This window comes from Lithobates pipiens, unplaced genomic scaffold (assembly GCF_037356315.1).
Source record: "Lithobates pipiens isolate NorthernLeopardFrog02 unplaced genomic scaffold, aLitPip1_a1.2 Scaffold_19, whole genome shotgun sequence".
Taxonomy (NCBI): Eukaryota; Metazoa; Chordata; class Amphibia; order Anura; family Ranidae; genus Lithobates; species Lithobates pipiens.
The window spans coordinates 244264015-244289429 of record NW_027507764.1 but is presented as its reverse complement, the minus strand read 5'-3'; the positions used below and the strand labels follow the sequence as shown (position 1 = coordinate 244289429).

Genomic DNA, 25415 nt, shown 5'->3' with positions numbered 1-25415 from the left:
CGGACAAGGTGGGGGGGTGGGGTGCAGAAGAAGAGGTCCTTGACTTGGAAATGGTGGTTGGGGTGGCAAAGGCTCCTGTATGGGGGGGTTACAAGGGAGATACTGAATTAAGTGCCTGGAGGTCCCAGATTAGGAGAGAGGGTGCCTGGCGGCCCTGGACTAGGGAAGCAGGTGTCTGAAGGACCTGCCAGGGAGAAAGAACCTGGATCTTGCTTGTTTGGCTCTACTTGTCCTGTGGATCACAGCAGTGCAGGTTGTTTTGCACTTCTGTTATCCATTTTCAGCTGACAGTGGGCTGTCATCCCAGAGCTGGTCCAGGCTAGGCAAAGGTTGCATCCTTATGGTCAGGATCTACTCACTTGCCTGGACAGCCACAACCCAGTGTTTCAGTAAGCAGGGGGGGGGGGCGACAGAGCAGAGAGCCAGAGACTAACAGTCACCAGCTCTCTGCTCAGGGAGCACTGAGCGATCAGTGGTGTTTGATTACTCGGTTCTCAGCCTTTGAGCTGGCGAGGGGACAGATGTAGCATTCATCTATCTATGTTTCATAGTTTCATAGTTTCATAGTTAGTAAGGTTGAATAAAGACACCAGTCCATCCAGTTCAACCTGAGTGTCTACAATTGTCCCTATCCCTGTACATTACACACTCACATTGGTCCCTACCCTCAAGGAGCCCACAATCCAAGGTACCCATTCATATACTAGGGCCAATTTTTGATAGAAGCCAATTAACCTACCTGCATGTCTTTGGTTTGTGGGAGGAAACCGGAGTACCCGGAGGAAACCCACGCAGGCACAGGGAGAACATGTAAACTCCAGGCAGGTAGAGTCGTGGTTGGGATTTGAACCAGCGACCCTTCTTACTGCTAGGTGAGAGTGCTAACCACTACACCACTGTGCCCCCTATGTATGATTAAAAAGAAATGATTCCCATATCTGACATCTCTTCTTTCCTGCTATCTGGCCCACATAACAATTAGGCCTCATTCACATGGAACATATGCATCCATGCCCAGTGTGAGGATACTTGGTGTTCTGTGCATCTCTGTACAGGCAGTCCAGTCAAAGTCAATTGGGACTGCATGGACATAGTCGAATGTCAAAATTTGATACGTAGACAGGAAGGGATGCATGTATCCGAACGCACAGTGTCTGCATTCGGATCTGTGCACCCACTTCAATAGGTGAAGCTCTCTGCATGCAGATGCAGCAAAACGTAGCTCAGCATACAGGACCTGTCTCAGGGCCTGTCTGAATGAGCTCTTAGGGGAATTTATCAAAACTAGAGCAGACAGAATCTGGAACAGGTGTGCATGGCAACCAAATCAGCTCATAGCTTTAATTTTTTCAAAGCTGAAGATGAAAGCCAATTTGTTGCCATGCACAGCTGTTCGAGATTCTGACTGCACTAGTTTTGATACATTCCCCTCACTGTCTTTAACATTTCTTACTCCTGACTACTGCATTCTAAGTACAGCGCCTGCTTTGTTAAAGTGGTTGTAAAGGCACAAGGTTTTTACCTTCATACATGAAGGTAAAAAAACCTTCTGTGTGCAGCAGTCCCCCCAGCCCCACCTAATACTCACCTGAGCCCCCTCTTGATCCACTGATGTCCGTGAGAGCCTTTGCTCTCCAGGGGACACTCACTCCTGATTGGCTTTTGTCAGCAGTATGAGCCATTGACTCCCACTGCTGTCAATCACAGCCAGTGAGCCAATCAGGAGACAGAGTGGGTGGAAGTACGCCTGCTTAGATGCCCCTATAGCAAGCTGCTTGCTGTGGGGGCACCCGGGAAGGGAGTAGGTAAATATAACATGTTGTTTTAAAAAAACAAACAAGACTTTTTTTTTTTATTATCAGAAAAAAGGTTTTATTTTAACTTTCACAGTACATGGTATATGACGTTCAGTATACAGTTGCAAAAAAAGGGGGTAAAACGTTTGATATTCCGTAGTATGCTGTCAGTTGGTACAGTGTATACAGAACCTTGTAAGTACTTTTTCTAGTATTGTGTTCTATAATAAAACGTATAAGAAAAGGAAAAGAAACAGTTAAACTCTTTTAGACCCTCAGAGCCTTGAGGGTGTGATGAACCTGATCAAAGTAGTTACCTGGACCCACGAGGGTTCTCTATATGCCCTTCGATTATATATGTCACCAAGCATTGGTAGACACTAATTTGTAGTTCATGTCCCCTACCCTTGTAGTAGCCTGTCCTTAATCGGCTGATGTGGTGCCAATCCTGGGACATCCAGCCAGGCCTGCCATAATGAGTAAAATTTACGTGGGACATTTCTGTGTTGGTGTGTTAATTTCTCTCTTATTAGTAGTTTAACTTGTTCCACCCATTGCCTCGTAGTGGGCACCCTGGGTGTGATCCACAGTTGGGCAATTAGTTTGCGTGCAACATACACCAATTTCAGGGCCACTATATGAGCCGAGGGGGGCTAGAGCCTCCTCGTCCAGTGCGCCCAGCAGACAACTGGTTCCGGTGGAATAGTTATCATATAAACCTGAGATATCGTGTCTAAAACTTCCTTCCAATAATGGAAACATTTGGGGCACTTCCACAACATGTGGATTAGGTCACCATGATCACCTTCACATTTCGGACAGAGTGGAGTATCCCTAATCCCCTATATGTGCAGCCATATGGGAGTCCTATATGCTCTGTATAGCATGTATAAATGTGACAATTTTTGAGAGGCAGACACTGACACCAAAGGGGTAGAGGAGAGACAAACATCCCATGTCTCCCCATCTATGGTCCCTATATCCCCCTCCCAACCTCGCCTACAGGGGAGGCTGGTGGGGTCCTGTATGACATTAAGGAGAATATTATAGCATCTAGAGATCATTCCCTTTTTGTCTTCAATAAAGATCCCCTGTATCAATGTATGGTCAGTCAAATGAAGGGAGGGCATGGTTTGATTGTGTTTAGTGCGTGTTGTAACTGCAAATATTTTTAAAAAGTTGATGCGTGGTATGTCAAATTCTTTTTGGACTTCCATAAAGGACTTGAGATTTGGTACGTTGTATTGTTGTGACAGATAGCAAATTCCTAACATTTCCCAATTCCTGAACCCCTTGAGTTTTAGTATTTGTAGTTAAAATTGCACCATATTGGTATGTGGTTAAGAAAAGCCCCTTATCCCTAACATTTTTTTGGGTATAAGCCCATAGTTTTTAGCATCCTCACCATGGAGGCCTCAGGGTCTAAGTGCATGTATCCTGCTTCCAGACACGCAAAAACTGTCATATTCTCATCCCGCGTGGCTAGGAGTCTATGGATGGGGTCCGCTAGATCTATCACGCCCCAGCCTGCCAGCTGCTGAAGCTGGGATGCTAGGTAGTAGGCTCTAGGGACCGCCAGACCTTGTTCATCTTCTCTATATTGTAGTGTCAATAAACAAATCCTCGCTATTTTTTTTGTATCAGATCCCTAAATTGGGAATCCAGTCAAACCATCTTCAAGTGATCCATACAAGGGAATTGTTGAACACATAATTGTGTTGCCCATACCATTTTAATAAGATTAATTCTCCCTACTACTGAAAATGGCAGTTTGCGCCAAGAGGTACATTTTTCACGGAATTTGCTGAGTAGTGGAGCTAGAATTAAGAGCACTGTATTGAGACGGGTCTGGGGACATAGAGGATACTATTGCCACCATCTCCGCACCTTTAGGGAGTGGGTATGTGATGGGATCAACTAGCAGTAGCACCGACTTATTCCAATTAATGAGAAAGTCTGATAGTTCTCCAAAGTCTTTGATAAGGGTCATGACATTTTTGTAGGGTACCCTGTGTGTCCCCCAAATAAAGTAGGGTATCATCTGCGTAGATTGACACCACGTCTGTGCCCCTGCTCTTCTTGTGAACCCTATTATGTTTGTGTCTCCCTGTATCTGTGCTGCCAGGGGTTCCAAGGCCAGGGCAAACAGCAGGGGCCCCCCGTTAATTCTGATCCTAGCCATTGGTGCGACATACAGTAGCTGGACCCATCTGATGAAATTTGCCCCCAGACTCATATGTTCTAGCACTTTTCACAGGTAAGGCCACTCGACACTGTCAAAGGCCTTAGCTGCTTCCAGTGAAAATATAGCTCTGTTGCCTGGATTGTCAACAGGGAGCTGTAGGTTTAGGAAGAAGGAAAATCCTCCTAATGTTTTGGGCCGTTGATTTACTGGGGATGGACCCTGATTGGTCCCTGTACACTAGTTTGTTTATTGCCTGCTAATCTAGTTGCCAGCATCCGAGCCAGTAGCTTGATATCTGCTTTGAGCAGGGAAATGGGCCTATATGAATCTGGCAAAGCAGCATTTTTGCCCAGTTTCACAAACACGATTTTAATATCACTTTAAGCTGTGTGTAGCAAAGGATATACAATGGAACAGTTTTATTTTATTAAAATGAGTGTACTGAGGTTTGTGCTATCTTTTACATACTCGCTTACAGCACAGTCGTTAAATCATATGGCCATTTAAGCCCCTTCCACTGCTGAAGCAATCTGACCACACCCATAGTTTTGGCGTGGTGCCACTATGTTGCCACATGCCATTTTTCTTGGGGCAGGGGGCAAAAAATGACCAGCAACGGGTGCCAGATGTGCTAGCTACGTCACTGCGCACACACACGCGCGCGCGCGCACGCACACGCACATGCACACACACTGTATCACAGATATTTAAAAGCTTCTTACCAGCCTATAACCTTTTCCACATTAGAAAAAGGCATTGTTTGTAGTATGTGAATTGGTGAACTTTTGACTTTTAGATTCATCATAATGGCAGTCTAGGATTCAGGTAAAGCATGCACATAGACTACATAAATTGTTTTCTGCATTTATTTACAGTGCTCCACCAAAAAAATCAAATGGCTTTATGACCTGTCTTCTTACATCTCTTAGGTTTTTTTTTTTTGCCACATAGCAGCTTTCCTAGCTTAAAGCGGGGCTCCACCCTAAAGTGGAACTTCCGCTCATCGGAACCCTCCCCCCCCTCCGGCGCCACGATTGGCACCTTTCAGGGGGGAGGGGGTGCAGATACCTGTACAGTACAGGTATTTGCACCCACTTCCGGCATAGATATCCGCAGAATCTGCGGATATTTACGCCACTTCCTTTGAGTCCCCCGCTGTCCGCTGGGAAACACACAGATCCCAGGGACAGCGGGGACCATCCTTATTGCGCAGCGCAACTCGTGCATGCGCAGTAGGGAAGTGGGAAGTGAAGCCGCAATGCTCCACTTACTGATTACCATACCCAAGATGGCGGCGGCAGCACCCGAGAGTCGATCGAGAGATCGGCTTCGGGTGCCGACATCGCGGGCGCGCTGGGCGGGGTAAGTGTCCTTATTTTAAAAGTCAGCAGCTGCAGTATTTGTAGCTTGTAGTATTTGTAAAAAAAAAAAAAAAAAAACAGCCGAACTCCCGCTTTAAGATATTTGTTTTTGATGCACTAGGTTTAACATGCTTGCCTTTTCTTTTTCTCCAAAGCTATGAACTCTGACCACTTGTAGTTTTCAACATACAGAATTTGTCAGCATAGAATATGGTTTGAGATTTTAGCAAAACTTGTAGAATTATACTTGCTCTTCGGGCTATGTAATATGGAATTGCTGCTTTCTTCAGGACTGGACACAGTAGAAATGAAAAAATGGCCAGGGTCCCCCTAGTAGCTGTTACTCCTGTATATCCCAGTTCAGCTAATATATTTCCTTATCATCCAAGTTTGTTTCTACTACAAAGTGTAGAAATACCTTGACCATTTATTTTCCCCTCTTAAAGGCTTTTCTATCTATGATCGCATTGTGGCAGGCAGGCAAACCTAGTGCATCAAACCTAGCTGCTTTGTGGTTAAAAAAAAAAAACTAAGACTTAAGAAGACGGGTCATGAACCCATTAGTTTTTTGTTTTGTTTTTTCCCCAAAAAGTGAGCTTTACCTTTTGTTGGATCAACTAATTTATCACACGAACTGTCATTCCTGTAAAGGATGCCCCTTTTATCAAGGATCGATCTGACAAATTACAATCTCTATATATTCACTGGTTCCCTCATGTCGAGTTTTGGTTTTTGCTCAGGCATCACAGGCAACAAGGCTCTGACGTATCACAAAAAGATTTTTGTGTCAGGATCGTATCAGAGTGACTTTCTGGGAATTGCTCAAATATTAACGCAAGGCAGAACTCGATTCCAGCTGTTTAGTGTGTTACATTAGTTTAACCTACAGCATGTAATTATGAAGAGGTTTATATGGCCTAAATGCTGGTTGGCCAGCCAAACATCTAAGAAAACCCTCAAAATCAACTATTTAGTACCACGTTGGATGAAATCATCAAGGTGTTGGACGAGCACTCATCGCACCCAGTCTTGCAAACCCAGAACCCTCTATGCAAAATACATTTTTTTTGTGCATAAGTGGTCCTTTCATTCTTGTAAGGCCACTCCCATAAAACAGCGACCACCTGCCATGAGGTTTTTCAAGCTGGCCGCCTTGACCTTTAAGGGTTGGCCTTGTTTTACACAGGGGTTTTAAGCCTTTTGCCAACCACCTTACTCCAAGCGCCATTTAAGTTGGCAAGTCTTTAAATTTGCAGATAAGAGGTTAGAGGCCCTCTTTAAGGCATCTTCTTTAGTAGGAGCTGCTCTGCAGCCGGTGGTTAGAGTTCACCAAGACCATAAGATCTGTTTAAAGTGTATGCTCTCTTCCATAGAATCACACACGGAGATTTTTGCCATTTGACATCTCTGGGAAGGTTTTCTGTGAATCTTGAGTTTCCATTAGATACCTTGGTGGATTCCGTATGGCAGCTTCAAAGGTTGAGCACTATGTCTGCCCGCATGAGAAAGATCCTTAGGCTCAAGTATTTGTTAGCTGAAGTGGAACTTCTCTGAAAAAAGGCAAATTTAGAGAGTGCCCTTTAAGGGATGTTAGTGCTTCCTAGACTGTTCACCATCTAACCTTTTTTATATTTACCTCTGGCAGGTAGATATTCACATGTCTGTTGATTCCAGTTTTGGGTGTAAGTTTCTGTAGGCAGCATTGTAGTGGAGTTTCCTTGTTCTGTTTTGGGGTTTTGGGCATGTTTGCTTTATTGCTGCATTACCCACCCCTCATGTTTAGTGCTTTGGACATTTCAAGTAGACATGTATATGAACCTTTTTGTGTTATACAATTAAGAAAATAGGATTTTTCCTTTTATCTATAAAATCCTTTTCTTGTAGTACATCCCTCCCCTCTTCCCTGTTCTTTATGCTTGCTACAAAACTGAGGCTTAGCTGACCTGGGAAGGCTTATGCCTAGGTGGGGATTCCTGCCTTGTTTTGACCAATGTTCATTCAGCTGAAGTAGTCATGAATTTGTAGTAGTCTGTCCTATGATTTACTGCAGGAAAATAATTTTACGGGTAAACAAAAAATCCTAATTTCTTTTTCTTTTATATGTTTTTTCAGACATACCTATGGGAAATGACAAGTGGCGTTGAAGACCTTCCACCTGGTATAGCAAATAAGGAGCACATTATTTTTGGGAACATGCAGGAAATTTATGAGTTTCATAACAAGTGAGTACAAATGATTAAAGATAAATAACATGCAATGTATTTTGAGTTGTTTTTGCTTTTCTAATTGTAATTTTTATTAGTTCAAGAAAAGAACACATTAAAGGTTTAACAGGTATGTCACAGGATGTACATCGAAGACCAAAGTAAAATAAGTACAAAAAGAATCAGGATAAAAAGATGACAAGTTCCATGAAGGGTCCACAAAAAAACAGTTCCAAGGGAGAAGAGAAAGAAAAGCGCATATAGAGGAAAAACTTAGCTTCACTATCATATTTATTCAAAAATCTTTCAGTTTGTGTGATCCCCGTATTTCGGTCCCAAAACTCCCAAATTTTATTGAACTGAGAGACCAAATCGTGAGCTGAGGCTGTGAGAAATTCCATCCTCTTAATCTCTGCTATAGTTTATAGAAATTGTAAGTGGGAGGGAGGGGTAGTGGACAGCCAATATAGTGGTATAGTCCTCTTGGCTGCTAGAAGAATTTAGGAAATCAGACGTTTAGTTGATTTGGAAGTACCTGGGAAGGGGAGTCCTAGTAGGTAATGAATGGGATCTAAGGGGAGTGGCAGGCCTGTTAAAATCTGAAGAGTTTGCATAACGTCTGACCAATGTATAGACAAACAGATCCAGAAAATATGAAAGTGTGTACCTGTCTCCGTACCAGACCTCCAACCCCTAGATGAGAGGATGGGATTTGTATGATGAATACGCTCCGGGGTTCTATACCAAAATATTAGAACCTTAACCGCTCTCTCTCCCTGGAAAGCACATTTGGAAGATTTAAAAGTGGACACCCATATTTTGGCCCATAACTGCATAGGAATAGTACGTCCCAATAGCAAATTCCATTTACGCATAAATAGGTATCAGGTAATACTTTTGTGGAATCATGCAGGATGTGATATATGGAGGATATTAAATGTAAATGATGAGGGCCCTCAGCGCATAGATGTTCAAAGGTGATGGTTGTGTCCGGGGCTAGAGTCAGGGATAATGAGTGGAAAAAAAATGCCTAATTTGAAGGTAAACATAATATAGGCTTTTAGGAATAGAGAATTTTTCTTGTAATGTCGCAAAGGCATGTCATTTTCGAGTAACCAAATGCACCAGGTTGCATAATTGAAAGAGGGGCATCTGCATCCAAGGCAATAAGCGTCCAAACGCTAAACTGTCTGGTAAGGCTGGGTTCAACAGTATATTACAAAGAGGAGGGCAAGCTGAGGAGAGTGGGTATTTCAACACACATTTACCTCATAAGGACAAGGTAAATAGCATTGGCGCTAAACACATGTTTCAGTACGGGATCATTTAGTAGGGAGCGGGACCATACCATGGAGCAAGGATGTAACGGATATATAGCATCCCTCTCAATTTCTGAACATCACTTCGGAGCCACCTGATAGGACCAGTAGATCACCACCCGGGTGGTGAGAAGCATAATTGTACTTTATTATATCAGGAGCCCCCAAACCACCCTGGGATTTTAGGGAAAAGACCACTGATTTAGCTATCCGGTGTGTCTTGTTGTTCCATATAAATTTCAAAAAAACCCTGTTGAGGACCTTGAGTTACCTAATGGGAACTGCCATGGTAAAGTTTCAAAGAGGTATAATTGTGGTAACACGGACATTTTCAAAATGTTAATTTTACCCAGCATTGTGATAAGATGTGATAGGATATGTAGCCCACTGGTGGAGGCATCGGTGTATGTCCTGGAACAAAAGGGGGAAGTTAGCGGAGTATATACTAGAACAGTGATGGCGAACCTTGGCACCCCAGATGTTTTGGAACTAAATTTCCCATGATGCTCAACTACGCTGCAGAGTGCATGAGCATCATGGGAAATGTAGTTCCAAAACATCTGGGGTGCCAAGGTTTGCCATCACTGTACTAGAATATGAGGAGGTAAGCATAATACCCAGGTATGTGAGAGTTTGAGAGCACCATTTATAGGGATATATGTTTTTAAGATGTTTTAGAGTATCTGGTGGGATGTGCAAGGGAAGCACTTCAGTCTTGGTAGTATTAATCTCTTTCCCTGACAGGCATAGAGTTAAGAAGATATTAATTAAGCCGCCAGTGGCAGGCCCTACTGTTGGAGTTTTGTAATGATAGGTCCAATGAGATTGGGCCGTGGTCTGAAGCACGTAATAGGCGAGATGTCAGAATCTACTGTGTGGGGAAGTAGAGGAGCCTTTATAAAGAAATGGTCTAGTCTAGAATACATTTTATGGGCCATGGAGTAAAAAGTATATTTTTGCGTTGGGTGTTTAATTCTCCAGGCATCCACCAATTGATGAGACCTGATTAGCTGCCTAAAGAAGGTGGCCTGGGAGATCACCCTCTGAGATGTAGTGTCTCCAAAGAGCGTGTGTCTATCCCTTCTGTAAGACATAATCCAATTGAAATCTCCACCTCTTATCATAAAGGGTTGAGAGTAGAGTTGTACCTTACAAAAAACGTATCCAAAAAAACAGCTTTACCTGAATTGGGTGCATAAACATTTACCAGTGTGAACGTAGATGACGACATATATTCACAAACCAGGATGACAAACCTCCTGTGGGGGTCAATGCATTTGTCTTTGACTCTTAGAGGGCAAGATTTTTTGATGCGTATAGCAACACCGGCCTTACCAGAGGGGTCAGAGGCCAAATAAGCATTAGGAAAGTGTTTTGATGCAAATTTCATCAAACCCCCAGCTTGGAAATGAGTCTCCTGGATCATCACAATATCAGCACCCGACCTTCTAAAGTCTTTAAGGGCAAGTCATCGCGTCTGGATGGAATTTAGACCCTTTATATTATGAGAAATTATTTTTAACGGTAAAGGTAGCTGAATTATAGAAAAAGAACTTCGTTTGTAAACTTTGTATATAAACGTATACAAACTATACCCCATGGGTATGCAGGGTAATGTCTCCAGTTTTAGGAGAGAGGTTCCACCTAGTGTCCAGATCAAAAACGGCAAGAAAAAAAAAACAAAAAAAAAAGTATAACCTTTATTTAAGCAATTTCTGACACCAGGGTGAAGGCAAGCCCTGCCTGTAAGATAGAGCCGATTGTAACTGTCAACTTTTCTAGGAGGACGTCTGGAAGAGTGTTGAGGAGTGGAGAGGGATCTCTTCTGTTTTTTTTGGACCGGGTCCACATCCAGTTAGGTATAGTAGGGGCAGCACGGGCCGACATGGTAGCAGAAAGGAGCATAAAATCTTCCAGCAAAGGAGGCAGTCCCTAATGAATGCCTCCCCTTCATGTATGTCACAAAGGCAATGCTGAGAGCCATCTCGAGGAACTATCAGGCGAAAAGGAAAACCCCAGAAGTATGGAATGTGTAGGTTTTGTAGATGGGAAGTAATTGCATGGAGATTTCTGCGTTTGGCCAATGTAATCGGTGATAGATCATTCTAAATCTAAATCTGGATCTTTGCCCCCTTGTACTCAATGGATGACTTATTGCACGTGGCAAGGGTTAGGGCCTCTTTGCGGTCATAAAAATGAAAGCGGAATATGACATCTCTCGGTCTAGCTCCAGATTGGAGGTTTAGCGCCCAGGGACCTATGAGCATGGTCCAGTCTATTTTGGCCACTAGGGTGTTGAAGAGACCCAGCAAGTATGGTCGCAGAGTATTATCTCCCACATCCTCTGGTATACCTCTAAACCGAAGGTTCCGATTTCTCTCCCTATTTTCCAGATCCTCCTGTTGTAGTTGGAATACAGTATGTTTCAGTGAGGAGGTTTCTTCCTCTAATTCCTGGACAAAATGGACAAGATCATCCATCTTAGTCTCTACAGCATCAGTGCTTTCCCCTATTTGAGCAATTGCCCCCCGTAATTCCTGGGAAAGCTTACCCACCTCTGCAGCAATGTTCCTTGTTAGTTGGTGAAGAAGGGTCTGGAGTTTCACATCCAGCAGCTCAAAGGGTTAATACGGCCTGTGTAGCTTGGAGGGACATTGCAGGTGTGGCCTGAGTGTCATGGATGTGAGCTGTGCCGCTGTCCGTGTCATCTATCTCCAACGAGGGGTCCATAGCAGCGAAAGGGTCCGCGGAATTAGACAATACCGGGGATTGCTTCCTAGTGAGGAATTTGTTCATAGCTGTCTGGTATCGTGGGCCTAGCAACGTCTTCTAGCAGGGTTTTTGCTGGACGATCTTACCCCTGGGGTGTTGCAGGGAGTATTAGTGCTTACCCCCGTGGCAATTGGTGCCGGTTAGAAGTGGTCCGAGGGTCTGGAGAGCGGACGCAATCCAGAACTCAGTCTCTACACATCCGCCCTGTCCGAGAACCACGCATGCGCCCTATTTCGATTTGTTATTGCAGTGTTTCATAACCAGTTGAGCTCCCGGCCTTTTCTGGCACTTTTTGTTTACATGTAACAATCTGCATACTTTTCTAGAAAAAATACTTTGAACCCCCAAACATTAGATCGTTTTTTAAAGCAGAGGTTCTAGAGAATAAATTGGTGGGTTTTGCTTTTTTTTTGTTATGCGGTATTAGGGCAGAGGTTTTTCAAATGCATTTTTTATTTTTTTGAAATTTTTTTTTTATGCTCAAAAACCACGATACATAGCCAAATTGTTTGTAAAATATACATGATGTTACACTAAACATGTCACTCTTTAACCACTTGCCGCTCGCCCTATAGGCAAATGACGGCTGCAAAGTGGTTTCAAAATCCTGACCATAGGATGTCCTCAGGATTTCAAGCCACTGCGCGCCCCCGGGGGTCCGCATCGTGGCGATCGTTATTGCGGGGTTTCAGTCTGACACCCAGCAACTACGATCTCGGTAAAGAGTCTCAGACGGAGACTCTTTACCACGTGATCAGCCATGTCTAATCATGGCTGATCACAGTGTAAATAGGAAGAGCCGGTGATAGGCTTTTCCTCACTCGCGTCTGTCAGGCGTGAGTAGAGGAGAGCCAATCGGCTGCTTCTCTGACGGGGGGGGGGGGGGGTCTGTGCTCATCGATTATCAGCACAGCCCCCCCAAGGATGCCCACACTGGACCACCAGGGATGCCCAGCACCAGGTATGCTACCCTAGACCACCAGGGATGCCAGTCAGTGCCCACAATGGGCATCACTGATTGGCATCCATCAGCACAAAACAATACAATACAATGCCACCTATCGGTGCCCGTCCGTGCCGCCTATCGGTGCCCGTCCGTGCCGCCTATCGGTGCCCGTCCGTGCCGCCTATCGGTGCCCGTCCGTGCCGCCTATCGGTGCCCGTCCGTGCCGCCTATCGGTGCCCGTCCGTGCCGCCTATCGGTGCCCGTCCGTGCCGCCTATCCATGCCCATTCATGCCGCCTATTCATGCCGCCTATCCGTGTCCATCCGTGCCAGCTATCCATGTCCATCCGTGTCGCCCATCAGTGCCACCTATCAGCACCACATATCAGTGCCACCTCATCAGCGCCACATATCAGTGCCACCTCATCAGCGCCACTTCATTGGTGCCACCTCATCAGTGCCCATCAGTGAAGGAGAAAATGTACAAGGTACAAACAAAAAAACATACATTTTTTTTTCAAAATTTTCGGTCTTTTTTTATTTAGCAAAAAAACGTAAAGGTGATCAAACCATCAAAAGAAAGCTCTATTTGTGGGGAAAAAAATTATAAAAATTTAATTTGGGTACAGTGTAGCATGACTGCGCAATTGTCATTCAAAGTGCGACAGCTCTGAAAGCTCAAAATTGGTGTGGGCAGGAAGGTGTTTAAGTGCCTGGTAGTGAGGTGGTTAAAATTGTGCATACCCATGCAACAGTGTCAAATAATGTTAATTTTATTTTATTTTTTTAATTGTATTTTTTATTAAGTTTTTCAAAACAAATACAGAGTAATTATGCATCTCAATATGCACTGTGCACAAAAGTATGTAGAATATAACAAGAACATTTAAGAACAGGGAGTTATTGTCCAATGATGCAGTGCACAGACGTGGACTACATAATTTATCAACAAAGCAATTTACGTTTAGTTCACAAAAAGGAAGAAACAAATAGCATAGGGTGAAAAGCCAGCGCATGGTAACATTTAATAAAGGGTACCTGGTTAAAGATGGAGATCTCCATAGGAGTAACGAACACCCCATAGCAAATAGATAAGAGGTGGGTAAGACAAAAATGGGAGCAGTACATGAGGAGTGGGAGCCCGATAGAAGCTATTAGGGCATGGGTGAGCCCTATTCCGACCGATCCCAGGGTTCCCAGATTTTATCGAACTGAGGGACAGAGTCATGCACAATGGCCATTAAGTATTCCATTCTCTATATTTCCACTGTCAGCTGGAAGAATCTGGGCCAAGGAGGCGGGGCATTAGACAGCTAACACAGTGGGCTAAGTCTCTTTGCAGCTAGCAGAATATAAGAGGTCAGCCGGTTGGCTCTTTTAGTTAAACCAGAAACGGAGAGTCCCAGTTGGTAATATAAGGGATCCATCGGGAGGGGCACCCCCACCACTTTCTGCACCAATGTTCCCACCTCACTCCAAAAGGGCCGTATCAGGGAGCATTGCCAAAATATATCAAAATAATAACGAACCAGTTTCAGTCCCGCATCGCCAACAGCGCGGTGAGACTGAAGGATCATATTTGTGAATGACGTCAGGGGTTTTATACCAAAACATGAGGTAACATACTTAGAGGACTTAAAGATGGAAGTCCAAATTCTATCCCACATCTGAACCCGTGATAGGTTTACTTAACAAATGGGCCCATTTGCTCATGTACAGATGTGTAGTCTCAGTTAAGGGAGTCGACCCATGGAGGATATGGTGGATGTAACTGATGGGGACCTTGGGCAAAATAATGTTCATTTTACTGTCCGTAGACGATGCTTTAAGGTTACCACTGTAAATTTACAGAGGAGGTCTAATAATAGAATTTCTGCCCATAATCTGACATTCGTGGTTATACTTCCCCTGTGGGATGATTGCTGTTTACGTGCATGCAGAACCAAAGCACGATTGCCATTGCGTGGAGCATGGTCGGAAGGGGGCACTTATTTTTTATCACTTACCATCAAAAGGAATGTAACTATCCTTGTGACAATAGACATGTGAAAGGTACTCTTTATGGAGAGATCAGGGGTCTAATAAGACTCCAAATCCATCCTCTGAACTTAAAAGCATTCAAAACACCAAGATCCGTGCTTTCAAATGCTTCTAATTTTTTAAAATGGTGCCATTGACATCCAGGTAAACCGGAAGTGGTGTCAGGTCATGCCTTCTGGGTTACCATAGCTGTGAGACAATCTGGGTGGGGCGGGAAAGCTGACAAAGCCGTTGGAATTTATAGGGATAACTGCAGTTGCAGACGCCATCCCAATAACCACTAGAATTTGGGTACATCGCTGGTCAACAAGTTCATTTAGGGCAGTTTGACACTGGCCAAATCGCAGCGCACCTGTAGTTTCCCATAGATTTTCAATTCTGTTCTCCACTTTTGCTGCATTTTCTGAAGACGCAACAAGTCCTGCAAGTTGCATCTTTGGTGCACTTTCAGTAAACGCATCAAAACTTTAACTTATTGTGTTAAACATGCAGATCTGTAGATTGGCTATTGAGGAGAGATCTCTGTCGCATATTTGTTTAAAAGCTTAGTGTGGTCCAATCCTAGCGAACCTTAAACCTACTCCTACTCCCAGTGTATGCCCTATGCTAACTACTCTGTAAAGGAAAGATGTGTATACTTGCCTTATCTAAGGGAGTTCTGTTCTGGTCATGTAATCGGGTCCCTGTTCCCAGTTTCAGTGTAGAGGAGGGACAGGAGACAATGGATGCCCCAAAGTAAGTCTATGGTTGACGTCACTGCCAAGGCACTGCTATGTCCTCTCCCCTGAAGCCAACTGTTGGGGAGATCATATAACTCGACCAGAGCACCCTTAGATTAGGTAAGTTCATGCATCTTCCTTCTGCAGGGTAGTTAATTTAGGGCTTAGAATGTAGTTGGCGTAGGTTCAAGCTTAGTTAGCTTTTGACTGGTCTAATACTTTATGTATTGCAGAGTCACAAAATAAGAATTTAAAATGACCAGGTTTGTCCGATTTTTCTCCTCCTAGCTGTTCTTGGCTCCTCCTTCCACAGCTGCTACATTTCTGCAACATGACAGCTGAGGATATTGGTGGGAGAACTGCTCCCGACAAAGCTTTAGTATATGTATACTGTTCTGACCCTATATTCAGAAGCCGCTCTCCTGCACACAGCGACAGTGTAAAGCATTGAAGTTCCCAAAATGGTGTAAAAATTCTGCCACCTGCATAACTAATCTAGCCATGTTCAATCATCAATGGTTGCATGAAACAGATAGTATTCACTGAATTCAGTGTAAATTTTCCATGGGAAAATCTTGCAAATCTCTGACTGGAACACCTAAGGTTGCTGTGACCTAAAAGCCCCAGAACTATGAGCCTTCCAAGGTTGCAGAGTACTTTAAGCAATAGGAGGTGAAACTTGTGGTGTACCCCTAGAGCCTTATGTCACACAAGCTTTGTGGGATGGCAGGGTGTATTGCTCCTGCCTGCACAATTGCGATTTGCGATCACTGCGATGTAACATATTAGGGGAAGCAGGATATGGAACAATATGCTTGGCAATACACCCCATTATATCCAGTGTTGTAGAGCAGTCCACTTTGTGCAAGGCAAAGACTTGCAGGTATTTTGCCATTTTCTTCTGTTTTACCCTCATTGCTCTTAGTCTCCCTCCTCTTCATGCTACTGGCCCTGGCTGTAGCTGTCTGATGTTCTCTGTTCCAGTGCAGGGCCAGCAGTCTGCCATTGTACGGAAGGATGCTGAGGGCTCATCCACATTCCAAAGCATCAGACAGTGGAGCAGAGCTATAAAGTAAATAGTTTACCTTATTCATCATCCCCTAAGCAAAACTAATAGTTAAACTTTGTTGTGGGGAAGGGGGACCCACTTGAAGATGAATTGTATTATTTGTTGAACCATTTACAGTATCTCACAAAAGTAAGTACACTCACATTTTTGTAACTATTTTATTAAATCTTTTAATGCAACAACACTGAAGAAATGACACTTTGCTGCAATGTAAAGTAGTCAGTGTACAGCTTTTATGTAAATTTGCTGTCCCCTCAAAACAACTCAACACACAGCCATTAATGTCTAAACTGCTGGCAACAAGAGTGAGTACACCCCTAAGTGAAAATGTCCAAATTGGGTCAAATTGTCAATATTTCTCTTATATTCACTGACCGACACAGCTCCTCTCTGTAACAAAATGGGTTGTCAGCCCTATCACTGGAGATTACTAGGCAAAGTTGTAATTCAACACTTCAGAACTTTTAGTTCAGCCCAGGGGGCGGTCCCTAGGCTACAACCCCCACAGCCTGCCCTAGCAGACTCTCTTTATTTTGCCTAGTGAAGGAGATGCACCTAGAAACCCTTTGGGCCCATAGGTCCGTGTTTTTTGATGCAGAAGCTTTGCCTTTTGCACATAATGAATGATCCTGTGATCTTCTATCAACAGCCGGCTGGGTGACAGGCTGGTTCACTTATTCTTGTAGTCTTTCCAGTCCTGCCATCAAGCGTGTGCAGGTCGCAGCTACGGCTCGGCAGGCCACGACATACCTCAGCTCCAGAGGTGGTCGGTGAGCTTTTATGCACCGGACATACATATGACCGGGCTACTGATGTCTGCATCACAGTATGCCGGGCCAGTAGTCTTCCCTGTACTGATCAGGAGTTGGCTATCATGGAATGTCTCCCAGCTCTTCAGAATTGGTAAGTACAGCTCTCCCTGTCTCGGCAGGGTGGAGCAGCTGGGCATTCCCTGGGAGGTCGATTCGTGGGGCCCCCTCACCCCCCTCTCTTCTCTCCCCTGTCCCTGACTCCCCTCCTCCCCCCCCCCCTGATACTGAGCGGTGTGTGTGTGTGCCCTGGGCTCTCACCTGGGGGTTTAGCTGTACTGGGGTGCCTGGGTCCTGAAGCTTAGTCCCGATGGATGCCTGTGAGGTTTGCCCCTGTGTTGGTGCTGCGCTGTGTCTGCCACATGTTTCTCTATGCCTCTCATGACGCTGGCCGTCGGCCATTTTAAGTGTGGGCAAGGGTCAGACAGGTCTTTGTGCTTCAAGCTGCCTTTTTCCTAGTGATTCTCTATTAGAACACTGGCGGCCATTTTCTTGTAGCTGGGCCGCGTTTTTGTGCCCTAGCAGCAACCCCTGTGCCCTTCAGCTTCCTGTTTTTTTTATCACAGAGCGCTGGGAGGTTTTTCCTGTGAATCTGGACACGTGTTTCAAATCGCTCATCGATCGTTCACCGATCGGGCTGACGGCCTGCCACCGACACAGCTTTGGTACCTCGGCATCTGGGAGCGCTGGGGATCTACAGATACTGCTGTAATACAGCGCGGTACTCCTCAGGGCGGTGAGTCCAGCGGGTTAGAACCCCTCAGTCAGTGGCAGCAGGAGGGTGGGACTGTCACTGTCCTAAGTCCCCTTCGGGTGGCAGACAGGGTAGGGTCAGCAACTGGTGTTTCTTCCCCTGAAATCCAGGCAATTTCAACCGGGTCACCTGCGTGGTCCCCATAGACACCCTTACAGCGGCCTGTCCTCTGGGGAGAACACTGACTCAGGTCCTGCTGAGGCCAGTGACCACTGCTCTGTCTTGTCAGATGACGCTGACCAGGACCGTTCGGACAGTAAGGATGAGTCCCCGCCCGGGTCCAGGCGCGACAAAGCGCTTGTTGGAGCACTTATCACAGCTGTGCGTGATACCCTGAAGATTCAGGAGCCAGCAGATCCCTCTGCTGATGTACCGGTCCCTTTTGGGTCCGGCAATCCAGCACGTTCACCTAAGGTGTTCCCGTATCTGGCTTATTTTGACAAGTTAATTTACAAGGAATGGGGTCACCTGCAAGGGACCAGTATCCAAGTTAAATAAAGTAACCACAATCCTGGTTGAGGGGACTCCTGCATTCAAGGATCCCACGGACAGGAAGGCCGAGGCGGTGGCTCTTTCCTTGTTTTTGGTTGTGAGGTCAGCCATGCGACCTGTACTGGCATCCGCACTTGTGTCACAGACACTGACTGAGTGGGAAAAACTTTTGCACCGTGAATTGGGAGAGCAACAGGCCTCCCCTGTCTGCGTGGAACTAGCAGACCCAACTAGTGCAAGGAAAGAAATGTGAAAAACTGCGCTAAGGTAAAAGAAAAAGTGTAAATTATATATATTCTAAGGTGATACCTGTGGGAATGAACGTTTAGCTGCGGCTTTACTTTGTCACATAAATACAGAAAAAATGAAAAAAATATACTACTAAGCCGTGCTTAACTTATGCAGACAACTGATTGTGCACAAAAATAAAATTTGAAAACACAGTATAATAACTATATATAAATTAGTGAACATGTGTGCATAGTGTAAAGCACATATAGAAAACTTGAAACATAAAAATTGACCCTTACAAAATAAATTTCCGTTATGTAGGCCTCTATCGGCATAAAAGAAAATAAGACAAAAACACCCAGTATTTAAAAAGTGAGTCCGTATGCATTAACCACAAAAACAATTGTTATAAAGTGTGAAGATGGAGTCCTTCCAAAACTAAACCACAATATTCATGGAAAAACAGCCACTTAGTCCAATGAAAAGGTAATTGTTCAATCCGCCACCAACATGTGATAAAAATTTGCCGCTTACCAGAAAAACATGACCCCCCCCCCCCCCACTACAGAGGGTCACACGAGACTTGTAAGAATGACTTCCGGCCAAAGGGGGATCCTCAATTTCCTCCTAGTTCCACTACTCCAGTGGGGATTGGGAAGAAGGCCTGTTCCCAAGCGTATTCCTCAAAGGCCCAAAGAAGGACTCAAAAGAAGGGACATCGGAACCATAAAGGGAAGATAAAGCTCCAAATAGTGTAAAACCCTTTATTTCTCAAAATAAAATAAGTAAAAATGCACTTACAAATGTATAGAAGAAAATAAGCCTCAAGTCCGTTGCGCCGGCCGGACGCACACAGACAGACCCGTTCTCCTGGAAACCGTCACAAACACGAGGTGATGTATAGCGTACCACTCAGCCCTACGCGTTTCGCAACAAAATTGCGTCATCCAGGGGCACGAGCGGCACGCTGCGTCACCTCCATTTATATTGTCTCTACCCTCCAAACCTCACTCTGGGCACCTGGCTGTTCCCGCCAAAACCAAGCCTCATTCTGATGTCCATACCTGATTGGTCGGATCCCCACCCCCTAGACCAATCAGAGACTGGATCTGGGTCAGAGAGCCACACCCCCCCAAAAGGGCAACCAATCGCATTAGTTTCCTAATGTCTATCCAGACTATGATGGAACCAATGATCAAGCGTGCAAAACACTGGTATAGGTTATCCCACTATATCTCCTGGGTCACACAGCCATCCACACCAGTACATACCTCCAACTGTAAAAGAGGGGAAGAGGAACGTGGGACACCATGTTAGAAATCCTCCCGCCCCACTTCCGGTCTACAACCATCCTGTGAAGCCAAGCCTCGCTTTCAGTCTGTTGTGACTTCCGGTTCGGCGAGGTCCGGTGTGCAAACTACTAGTATTTGGTGTTCAACTGTACTCAGTGTATCGTGCACCCATCTTCATTAGTGTATATCTCTATCTCTTTGGGAAAAAAAGGTTAAAAAAGGGGAAATGGACATGGAATACTATATTGGGACTTCTCCCGCCCCACTTCCGGTTTACGGCCGTCCATTGAAGCCAAGCCTCGCTCTCACTCTCGGCTGGCTTCCGGTCCGGCATCATCACTCAATAGCTGTGCCCACAGCAACCACGCCTCACTTCCGCTGTCATATCCAGTATATGGCTATGACAGTCAAGCCTCATTCCCATTTCTTTATGTCATATCCGGTCTCTGGCTCACTAAAGAAGCTACCAAGCCTCATTTTCATCAGCCTGTAGCCTCCATTGCGTCCCGTCCGGTAGCCAATCACCGTCCGCTCGGGCACGCAACTGTTGGCCATAAAGTCAAGCTAATGTCCCTCACAAAGATAGCATCTATGTTAGGGCGCCACATAGCGCCCCAATTGTAGAACCACACACAGTCCCACACAGAACAAAGTCTCCATTAATAATCTAATAGCCAAAAGACGGTTGCCACACATATCGGCCCAGATACCGGGCTCAGGCTACTTTAAAATACAATCTGTATACTCTTACAGTTTGGGGGAACATGATATCACCCCAACAGAAGAGGCCTTAAGTACTTCTGTGACGCGGCCTTGAATACTCTTCCTCTGTTATCCAGGGCTTCAGTGTCAGCTGTGGTGCTGAGGCGCCTAATTTGGCTAAAATGCTGGTCGGCTGACCAGGCATCCAAGAAGGCCTTGACGGATCTTCCTTTCCTTGGCGACTGTCTCTTTGGAGACTCGTTAGATGACATTATTAAAAATTCCACTGGTGGTAAGAGTATGCTACTCCCATAGGCCAGGAAAGCTAAGGAGCCACGCCGCAAGCCCTCTTTTTCCGTGCACAAACGGCTTTTTCGTCCGCCCGGTGCTTCGATAAAACGTCCCCAACCCGACGGAATGCCCATGGACGGTCAAAAACGTCCCTGGAACTGCAAGGCTAACAAGCCTGTGAATAAAAGTGCTACCGCATGAAGGTTTGCCCCCATCCACGTCTCGGGTGGGGGGGTCAACTTTGGGAGTTTGAAGCCCGGTGGTTCTCCCGGTTATCTGACCAGTGGGTGTGCGATCTGATTTCCGCAGGCTACAAGATAGTTTCTCTCTTGGCCTCCAAACAGATTCTTCCCCTCCAGCATACCTGGTTCGCCGAGAGGCCCTGTTGGGGGTGGTGAGGGACTTGTTGGATCGCGGGGTGATTGTACCAGTTCCGGAAACGGAACGCTTCCAGGGATTCTACTCTGTGGTTCCCAAGAAGGAAGGGGTACGTCCGATCTTGGACCTGAATGCCCTCAATCACTTTGTAAAAGTGCAGAGGTTCAGAATGGAATCAGTTCGCTCAGTAGTCGCTGCACTCCATCAAGGGGACTCCCTGGCATCCTTAGACATCCAGGATGCGTACCTGCACATACCCATTTGCCTTCGGCATCAAAAGTTTCTGCGTTTTGCAGTTGGGGAAGCCCATTACCAATTTGTGGCTCTTCCTTTTGGTCTGGCATCAGCCCCCCCAAATCTTTACCAAGGTACTGGCTCCAGTATTGGCGTTACTGAGACACCGTGGGATTGCGATCGTGGGCTACCTGGACGATCTCCTCCTGAGAGCATCTTCTGCCTCAGAATTAGAGGAGGATATGGCGATAACCATGCAGACCCTGCAAGAGTTTGGGTGGCTGTTGAACCTGAAGAAGTCGGTGATGGTGCCGACTCAGCGTCTGGAGTACCTGGGTTTACTTTTCTACTCCAGGAAAGCAAGAGTTTTTCTCCCTTCAGACAAATTGCAGACTCTCAGATCTGCGGTAAAACTGCTGATGAACAGCAAGTGGTCGTCGCTCAGGTTTTGCATGCGAGTCCTGGGACTCATGGTAGCCTCCTTCGAGGCAGTACCCTACGCCCAGTTCCACACCAGAGTACTGCAGAAGGAGAACTTGTTAAAATGGGACAAGTCTCAGCTGTCCCTAGATCGACAGATCCAGGTGAGCCAACCAGTCAGGGACTCTCTGATCTGGTGGTTGAGGTCCCCGGTGATTCAGTCCGGAAAATATTTCCTTCTTCTGAAATGGACGGTGATCACTACGGATGCCAGTCTATCTGGCTGGGTTGGAGTGAGGGGGGTTCACTCGACTCAGGGCCTCTGGTCGACGAAAGAATCAGAGTTGCCGATCAATCTGCTCGAATTGAGAGTGATCAGGCTGTGTCTTTACACATGGTCGGTGAGGCTTCAAGGGCGTCCGATCAGGATACAGTCGGACAACGCCACGGCTGTGGCATACATAAATCATCAAGGGGGAACAAGAAGCTCAGCCGCTGCTCCGGAGGTCGCGCACATACTTCGGTGGGCAGAGCGACACGTACTGGCCCTATCGGCCATTTACATCCCGAGAGTGTAAAACTGGCAGGCGGACTATCTGAGTCGACAGATGTTGGACCCAGGAGAATGGGCATTGCATCCGGAGACATTCAGGCTGCTGTGCCTGAAGTGGGGCACACCAGATGTGGATCTACTGGCCTCCTGTCTCTATCGGAAGGTGCCAAGGTTTGTGTCCAGGACAAGAGATCCGTGGGCAGATGGGCTGGTGGCTCCGTGGGATCAGTACCAGCTGTTCTACGCCTTTTCTCCACTGAAACTGTTGCCACGTCAGCTTCGCAGAGTGGAAGCGGAGGGGATCCCAGTAATACTGGTTGCCCCAGTCAGGCCTCAGCATCCCTGGTACGCAGAGCTGGTGCGTCTGGTGCCACCAGACACTCCCTGGAAATCCCTGACGACTGCCGTTGTGAGAGGACCTCCTATCTCAAGGTCCAATTTTCCATCCTCCTTTACCATCGCTGGCTTTAACAACATGGCTATTGAGAGCCAGGTGTTGAGGAACCGGGATCTGTCATACTCTGTGATTCCAACTATGTTGAGGGCACAGAAATCTTCTTCTCGGAAGACATACCATTGTACCTGGAAGGCCTACATCTCCATGTGTGAGGAGAAAGGATGGCATCCACGTTCCTTTTCCATAGCAAGGATCCTGCTGTTTCTCCAGCAAGGAGTAGACCAGAGATTGGCATTGAGCACCATCAAGCTTTGGCTCTTTTTTCAACGACCCCTGGCATCGCACTCCTTAGTGGGTACCTTTGTTCAAGGGATATGACATGTAGTCTCTCCGGTGCTCCCACCTTTACCTCCATGGGACTTGAACCTGGTGTTGTCGGCGCTTCAAATACCGCTGTTTGAAAATATCAGGGAGATTCCCCTGTTGACTCTTTCCCAGAAAGTGGTCTTTCTAGTGGCCATCACATCGGCCTGGAGGGTTTCGGAATTGGCAGCCTTGTCTTGCAAGTCACCCTATCTGGTCATTCACAGGGATAAGGTGGTGTTGCGTCCGCAACCATCTTTTCTACCGAAGGTGGTCTCGGCTTTTCATATCAATGAGGATATTGTATTACCATCACTGTGTCCTAAGCCAAAGCACCCCAAGGAGGTGGCCCTTCACGCTCTGGATGTGGTTAGGGCCCTGAAGGTGTATTTGGCTGCCACGGCTACCTTTCGGAAGTCAGACTCACTGTTTGTTTCAGTGTCTGGTCCAAAGAAGGACATGGCAGTTTCGTCGGCCACCATTTCCAGGTGGATCAGACAGATTGTAGTACAAGCCTACGCCTTGAAGAGGCAGGTGCCCCCCTTTCCGGTCACGGCCCACTCTACGAGGGCAATTGGAATGTCTTGGGCCTTTCGACACCAAGCGTTGGTCGCTCAGGTGTGTAAGGCGGCGACCTGGTCGTCTGTCCATACGTTTACCAAGTTCTACAAGGTAGACGTCAGTGCATCGGCGGATGCCTGTTTTGGCCACAAAGTTTTGCAGGCGGCCGTGTAGTTGCAATTATATATGCAACCTTAATTTTTTTTCCTGGTTTTTCGGTAAAAACGCAGTACTGTTATGTTAATGCATTGTTGCCTTACTTCTGCGATTGGTTGCGGTCTTGGGGATCACTCCTGTTGAGGATACCCGGTTATATGGTGGTGTTTTTTCTACACGCTGCTGTTTTTTTTGTGGGTTTAGTTCACTAGTTCCCACTTGACATGGTGGATGAAGTTTTTATGCGGTTTTCCCACCCCTCATTTGGCACTGCTTGGGGACGTCCCATTTTGCTACAGAGAGGAGCTGTGTCGGTCGGTGAATATAAGAGAAAATTTTTGTACTCACCGTAAAATCCTTTTCTCTGTAATTCACCGACTGACACAGCACCTGCCCCTCCTTTTTCTCTTTACGTTATACTGCTTGTTGACGTACTGAGTCTGCTAGGGCAGGCTGTGGGGGTTGTAGCCTAGGGACCGCCCCCTGGGCAGAACTAAAAGTTCAAAACTGTTGTACTATAACTTTGCCTAGTAATCTCCAGTGATAGGGCTGACAACCCATTTTGTTACAGAGAGGAGCTGTCGGTCGGTGAATTACAGAGAAAAGGATTTTACGGTGAGTACAAAAAATCCTATATTCTTTAACATCATTAATTTTGTAAGGTGAACATCATATACTCATTTAATCAACCTTTAAGCATCAACTTACTGAAAACAATGCAGATATTTTATCAGAGCTGTTGTTATTGAGGCAAATTGTTTGCAAATTGAAAGTTTGCTCTGTAGTGGCTAACATGTAAAGTTTAAATATTGCAAGTATTTAGTACTTCTCAGAGATTAAATACCCCCTTGGCAACTCCTTCTACATTTCTCCTTACAAGGATGCCACCATCTTTATTCAGGCATCATCCACGCTCAGCACATGCTTCTTAAAGCGGAGGTCCACCCTAAAGTGGACCTTCCGCTCATCGGAACCCCCCCCCCCCTCCGGTGCCACAATCGGCACCTTTCAGGGGGGAGGGGGGTGCAGTTACCTGGATAATCCAGGTAACTGCACCCACTTCCAGGATAGCTCTCTGCGGAAAGGGGCGTAACTTACGCCCCTTTCCGCAAGTGCCCGCCCCTTCCCGCAAGTGCCCCGCTGCCTGCTGGGAAACACACAGATCCCAGAGGCAGCGGGGAGCGTCCTTATTGCGCAGCGCGATTTGCGCATGCGCAGTAGGGAACCAGGAAATGAAGCCGAAAGGCTCCATTTCCTGATTCCCATACCCAAGATGGCGGCGGCAGGACCCGACAGGCGACCTAGAGATCGGCTTCGGGTGCCGACATCGCGGGCGCGCTGGACAGGTAAGTGTCACTATTTTAAAAGTCAG

At 46.1% G+C, this 25415-nt stretch overlaps 1 protein-coding gene across 5 annotated transcripts in view; it reads left to right on the top strand.

The window, feature by feature from the left end:
- Positions 1–25415, top strand: part of TRIO (trio Rho guanine nucleotide exchange factor) — a 751422-nt gene that overhangs the window by 263784 nt on the left and 462223 nt on the right. For all 5 annotated transcript variants that reach the window (XR_013277581.1, XM_077491869.1, XM_077491868.1 and 2 more), the window contains exon 19: positions 7455–7564. Coding sequence is in view for 4 of the 5 variants with exons in the window: in XM_077491869.1 (XP_077347995.1) it covers positions 7455–7564 (110 nt within the window). In the remaining variant the exon portion in view is untranslated. The remainder of the gene's footprint in view (positions 1–7454; positions 7565–25415) is intronic.